Source organism: Pangasianodon hypophthalmus, chromosome 22 (assembly GCF_027358585.1).
Source record: "Pangasianodon hypophthalmus isolate fPanHyp1 chromosome 22, fPanHyp1.pri, whole genome shotgun sequence".
NCBI lineage: Eukaryota > Metazoa > Chordata > Actinopteri > Siluriformes > Pangasiidae > Pangasianodon > Pangasianodon hypophthalmus.
The window spans coordinates 20,832,575-20,840,146 of NC_069731.1; the positions used below are offsets into that span (position 1 = coordinate 20,832,575).

The 7,572-nt window shown below is 45.9% G+C and overlaps 1 protein-coding gene across 1 annotated transcript; it reads left to right on the forward strand.

Moving 5' to 3' along the window:
* The first annotated feature begins 321 nt into the window (after window positions 1–321).
* On the forward strand, window positions 322–3,986 carry tnfsf10 (TNF superfamily member 10). The gene is made up of 5 exons (XM_026938255.3): window positions 322–500; window positions 1,354–1,500; window positions 1,688–1,733; window positions 1,912–2,031; window positions 2,634–3,986. Exons 1-5 carry the CDS (start codon window positions 387–389, stop codon window positions 3,089–3,091), a joined length of 885 nt encoding a protein of 294 aa, XP_026794056.1. The 5' UTR covers window positions 322–386; the 3' UTR covers window positions 3,092–3,986.
* The last annotated feature ends 3,586 nt before the right edge of the window (window positions 3,987–7,572 follow it).

A 7,572-nucleotide genomic window follows, 5' to 3' on the forward strand; every position in this document is an offset into this window, starting at 1 on the left:
TGTGATCCTTGAAGTGTGTATCTCGAAAGGTTATAAACTATAAACTGTTGCTCCTGAGAGTGAAGAGAAGTTAATGTTTAAAAACCTTCTGGATTTAATGAATATTATTATGATTAGTTTCCTCTGCGAGCTGATGATCCTGAGGCTGAAGTTATGTTTTAATTTCGCTTTTGCAAAAAAACCATTTTTTTTAACCCGTTTCACAAAACACAGAAACCGAAAGAACCCGTGTGTGTGTGTGTGTGTGTGTGTGTGTGTGTGTGTGTGTGTGTGTGTGTGTGCTGCATGTTCCCGCTCCTCCTCCTCCTCCCTGTGGTGGTTTTTTCTCTTCATATGTACAGAACAGGAACCGGAGCTGGAGCTTTTGTCTCGCGCTGTCGGTCATCATGTCGAGCTCGCGCACAATGCAGTATATCGGTCTCCTGCTGCTCGCCGCCATCCTGCTGCAGACCATCGCTGTGGCCGTCACCTTCATCTACTTCAGCAATGTTCTGAGCACGGTAAGAGCCGGGGTTCGACCTGCACACCGCCGGGGTCGGAGCAGAGAGACTTCACTCCGGTTCGGTCTGAGTGTTAAACTCGCTCCTGCGCGCGCGGCGGAAACTTTAGCGCAATTTAAACTTCTGCTGAATTTTGTAGAAAATGCAAACACAAATCTGTCCGTTTCTCTGCGCGCGCAGGAGCTTCAGCTCGGTTCTGTTCTGTTCTGGACTCGTTCCAGCAGGTTTCTGTAGATAAAACACAACCACACACACACACACACACACACGGCGCAAAAAAATCTCTTCACGTGTGTGCGTGTAAAAATACAAACGGTTTACAGCTTTGCGTTAAAAATGGTTGCTGTGAATCAGGGGATCTGATCTGTGTACGATTTTGTTGCGCAATGGAGTGAAGTCTGAGTGTGCAAAGCTGGGATTAATGCACAATCATTTCTGATTTTATTTATCCAGAGAGGAAAAGCTAAAGAATAATCATTTAAAAGTGCAGACAGAGCGACTCTGGAGATGAGAGAACTCGCAGTGTGGAGGTTCTAGTGTTCTCCTGATTTGAGGAAATTACACAGAAATGCTTTAATTAAAAAGTAGGCCATGTATAATCTCCCTCCTGCTGCACGCTGGACACGCCGAGCGCTTACAGAAGGTCACACACTGCAACGGCACCGAGCCAACACCACTTTTAGGCTTGTCAGGTTAATGCGCTGCGTCCTGGACCGGTTTCATTCTGGACAATCTGTATCTGCTCTGGTCCACTTCAGAGCCGAAGTGTCTGTATGACAATCACACACAGCGTCTCTCGCAGAGCAACACACTGCACACTGTAATGCTGAAACAAAATTTTGTTCATTAACAGATGAAGGAGACGTTTTCCAAAAGCAGTGTGTCGTGTCTGATGCGCTCGAACCTGCGCGCGCTGAAAGGTTCTGACCCGAGCAGCTCGGAGGGAAAGGACGATCCCTGCTGGCAGGTCACGCAACAGCTCCACTTCCTCATCGAGAAGGTAAAACCTCCTCCTTCTCCTCCACAGAAACAACAATGAACTCCTGCACAGCTAATATAATGTTTCATTTTTAATGACTAAAGGAATTAAACACACAAATCAGCCCTGAGACGGAATTCAATAAGTGAAATTTAAAACTCAGATGTTGCTTGAATGAATGCCAAATATCCGTGTCGTGTCTTCACAGTCCATGTCTAATCGCTACCAGGAAGAAATCTCCTCAGCAGTTAAAGGTACGAGATAAAAAATTCCTTTCGTGTTGGATGAGTGATAACTTTAGAGTCGAGGTCACAGTTCAGTTCAACGTCCTGAAGTGGACTTAATGCAGTGTGTTAAGAGGAGTGTTAAGAGGAGACACTGATTTAATTACGAGACATGAGCACTGAAATGAAAACTGTCACACTTTAACAGATGAAGTGTCCCGAGTTCTTCCCTCGCTGGTGATGCAGGACCAGGATGCTCTCCCACGGCCTAAGATTGCTGCTCATGTTACGGGCAGTTACACACCAGACTCAGACAAGGATGTTGGAGGTACGAATTAAACGAATATCTTACACAGCTCTTATACAGTGTTACACACAGACTGAAGTTTATAGAAGTCATAAATCAGGCAAAACATTTAATTATTTTGCTAATGATTGTTTATCTGCTTGGACACATAATTAAAACCTAATTAAATACAACAATAAAATGTTCCGTCATGTGATCATCGCCCAAGCAGCATTTTCAGCTGGTGAATTGTTTTGTAGATTGTTGTACTGACTGGAAGCAAAGTCCACACAAATATGAACTTTTATTGCACACCACGAGTCCAGGAAGAGGCTGGCTAGCGCAGGATTTTGTAAACAGCACTTGCTTGCGTATCTGTAAATCAACTCTGTGGAGATAGTTAACATATTTCTTTTTTGTGTAGATGAAGTATTGATAGTTCTATAAACTCTGCTCTCACAAAAACACACAGTTTGAATTTTGTTGCTGTAGATTGTGACTAAAATGAAAAAAGGCTGCTGTGCAACTTGAGACTGGTTTTTGAAATGTGCATCTCTTTCGTCTGCGCTGCCAAACTTTGAAACAATGGTGCTTTTCTAGCCAAGCCAACCCTATAATCCCTCTCTCTGGCCCTGCCGCTGTAGGTGCCTCCAACAGGAAGGTGTACGGCCAAAAAATCCAGTCGTGGGAATCCGAGAAAGGCTTGGCCTTCCTCCAGAACGTGGAACTGAGCGATGGAGAGCTGGTGGTGCCGCAGGCCGGACTCTACTACATTTATTCTCAGACGTATTTCAAGCACACGCTCATAGAGGAAGAGGAAGAAGAAGAGGAACAGGAGGAAGATGAGGGTGCGGCCAGGGGAAAGCCGATGCTGCAGTATGTATATAAAAAAGTGGGTTCTTATCCGGTGCCCATCCTCCTGATGAAGAACGCGAGGACGACCTGCTGGTCCCGGGACGCTGAGTTCGGACTGTACTCCATCTACCAGGCGGGGCTTTTCCAGCTTGGAGGCGGAGACAGGCTGTTCGTAACCGTCAGTAACGTAAGCACCATTGAAATGGACGAGAAGTCGAGCTTTTTTGGTGCCTTCCTGGTCAGCTAGGTCCAGCAAGCTACAGGACCAGGAGGTTCTTTAATGATTGATGGTTCCTGTGTGTGAGGAGAGCAACAGGACTCAGCTTGTTTTTTATCAAGCTCTCTTTGGAATGCTGTCAGAGATCAAATCTTCTGTATATGTGCGCTGAGCGAGTTCACCTTTACTCGCACTGATGAGATCGCTGAAATGTGGGTGAATTTGACTTCATCAATTTGCTGCAGAAAAACCCCAAAAACACGCAGGAGTCAGAAACCCACCAGGAGCCGGAGATGAAGCTGAATTCCGTCTGCTCGGGAAGCAGGAACAGAAAAACTGCTCAGCGGGTCGTTTGGGTTTAAACCGACTGGTCACAGTGAAACCTGATGTTCTGACCTGGAAAATGTGTAATATCCTGCAGGCAGACGGAGAGAGATTCCTGCGCTGTGAATGTCTTTGCACCGTAACATTAAAGAATGAGACGATATTTTAAATCACACTGAGAAATGAAACTAAGGTTCAGTTTTTGCTCTCATCAGACAGTGACGTACTGCGACGTATCGTAGATTTATACCGAAATTTCCTGTCTGTAAAACTTCAGTTTTAATGATTTCAGAAGCAGCAGAGAGACGTGAGGAAACTTCTGGATAAAAACGGCTCTGATTTCTTCTTTACTTTCTGACTTTTTATAAACACGACTTCATTACCAACTTCTCATCACTGCTTTGATGTTTGTTTATTTATTTATGGATAAATCTAAACAAAATGAGGAAAAAGAGCGTTAGTGAGAAAGATTTTCACCAAATCTGAAACTGTAAAAGTTTAAAATGAGAAATCAGCTGTGTAAATTTATTAATAATTTTTTACTACATGAATACAGATTTTACAAATGTTACACTGAATAAAGTCTCGTGTGAACTCTGGAGTTTGGGTTATGAAGTGTGTTTGAGTTGAAGGAAACGATTCTAATTATAATCCTGAACCCCAGAACCTGCAAATGAGCTGCTGCTTTACTGGAGTTGCACAACGTCCGTCTCATTTTGTTGCGCAAGAAGGAAAGTTTTCAAGTCTGTGGAGCAGCGAGTCGATATTGTTTCACATTTAACTCAAAACACTTAATTTGAAAGTATCAGATAACAAAGCCGTGTGCATTTCTCATAAAGGGACTTTTCCCCGTGAGTCATTTGCCTTCAGGGTCGTGTTTATCTGAGAGATGTGAGCATGCTCAGTCACACTGTAAGAGGAGCTGAAGCGACAAGGAAAAAAGGAACCGAGGTCATGAGGTAACGATCAGGGTCATTTTTTTGGGTTCTGCTCTCTCACATGTCTCCAGCCACAAACCAGATGTTCCACATGTGCGTGATGCAGGATTTATGATAAAGTACAACAAGCAGCAAGAAGCTGCAGAAGGTGCGTTCATTCTGTAAAGAGGATCATTCAAGAATTCATAGACAAAAGCTCGTATGCAAGACAAGACACACACACACACACACACACACACACACACACACACTGCATACTCTCTCTCTCACACACACACACACACACACACACACACTGCATACTCTCTCTCTCACACACACACACACACACACACACACACACACACACTGCATACTCTCTCTCTCTCACACACACACACACTGCATACTCTCTCTCTCTCACACACACACACACTGCATACTCTCTCTCTCACACACACACACACACACACACACACACACACACTGCATACTCTCTCTCTCTCTCTCTCTCACACACACACACACACACACACACTGCATACTCTCTCTCTCACACACACACACACTGCATACTCTCTCTCTCACACACACACACACACTGCATACTCTCTCTCTCTCTCACACACACACACACTGCATACTCTCTCTCTCTCTCACACACACACACACACTGCATACTCTCTCTCTCACACACACACACACACACACACACACACACACACACACACTGCATACTCTCTCTCTCTCTCTCTCTCACACACACACACACACACACACACTGCATACTCTCTCTCTCACACACACACACACTGCATACTCTCTCTCTCTCACACACACACACACTGCATACTCTCTCTCTCACACACACACACACACTGCATACTCTCTCTCTCTCTCACACACACACACACTGCATACTCTCTCTCTCTCTCACACACACACACACACTGCATACTCTCTCTCTCTCACACACACACACACACACACACACACACACACACACACACACACTGCATACTCTCTCTCTCTCACACACACACACACACACACACTGCATACTGTCTCTCTCTCTCTCACACACACACACACACTGCATACTGTCTCTCTCTCTCTCACACACACACACACACACTGCATACTCTCTCTCACACACACACACACACTGCATACTCTCTCTCACACACACACACACACTGCATACTCTCTCTCTCTCACACACACACACACACTGCATACTCTCTCTCTCTCACACACACTGCATACTCTCTCTCTCTCTCTCACACACACACACACACACACACACACACACACACACACTGCATACTCTCTCTCTCACACACACACACACACACACACACACACTGCATACTCTCTCTCTCACACACACACACACACACACACACACACACACACACTGCATACTCTCTCTCTCTCACACACACACACACTGCATACTCTCTCTCTCTCACACACACACACACTGCATACTCTCTCTCTCACACACACACACACACACACACACACACACACACTGCATACTCTCTCTCTCTCTCTCTCTCACACACACACACACACACACACACTGCATACTCTCTCTCTCACACACACACACACTGCATACTCTCTCTCTCACACACACACACACACTGCATACTCTCTCTCTCTCTCACACACACACACACTGCATACTCTCTCTCTCTCTCACACACACACACACACTGCATACTCTCTCTCTCACACACACACACACACACACACACACACACACACACACACTGCATACTCTCTCTCTCTCTCTCTCTCACACACACACACACACACACACACTGCATACTCTCTCTCTCACACACACACACACTGCATACTCTCTCTCTCTCACACACACACACACTGCATACTCTCTCTCTCACACACACACACACACTGCATACTCTCTCTCTCTCTCACACACACACACACTGCATACTCTCTCTCTCTCTCACACACACACACACACTGCATACTCTCTCTCTCTCACACACACACACACACACACACACACACACACACACACACACACACACACTGCATACTCTCTCTCTCTCACACACACACACACACACACACTGCATACTGTCTCTCTCTCTCTCACACACACACACACACTGCATACTGTCTCTCTCTCTCTCACACACACACACACACACTGCATACTCTCTCTCACACACACACACACACTGCATACTCTCTCTCACACACACACACACACTGCATACTCTCTCTCTCTCACACACACACACACACTGCATACTCTCTCTCTCTCACACACACTGCATACTCTCTCTCTCTCTCTCACACACACACACACACACACACACTGCATACTGTCTCTCTCTCTCTCACACACACACACACACACACACTGCATACTCTCTCTCACACACACACACACACACACACACACACACTGCATACTCTCTCTCTCTCTCACACACACACACACACTGCATACTCACTCTCTCTCTCTCTCACACACACACACTGCATACTCTCTCTCTCTCTCACACACACACACACACACACACACACACAGCATACTCTCTCACACACACACACACACACACACACTGCATACTCTCTCTCTCTCTCTCTCTCACACACACACTGCATACTCTCTCTCTCTCACACACACACACACACACACACACACACACTGCATACTCTCTCTCTCTCACACACACACACACACACACAGCATACTCTCTCACACACACACACACACACACACACACACACTGCATACTCTCTCTCTCTCTCTCTCTCTCTCACACACACACACACACACACTGCATACTCTCTCACACACACACACACACACACACACTGCATACTCTCTCTCTCTCTCTCTCTCACACACACACACACACACTGCATACTCTCTCTCTCTCACTCACACACACACACACACACACTGCATACTCTCTCTCTCTCACACACACACACACACTGCATACTCTCTCTCTCTCACACACACACACACACACACACACACACACACACACACACTGCATACTGTCTCTCTCTCTCACACACACACACACACACTGCATACTCTCTCTCTCTCACACACACACTGCAGTCTGTCTCTCTCTCTCACACACACACACACACTGCAGTCTGTCTCTCTCTCTCTCACACACACACACACTGCATACTCTCTCTCTCTCTCTCTCACACACACACACACACACTGCATACTGTCTCTCTCTCTCTCTCACACACACACAC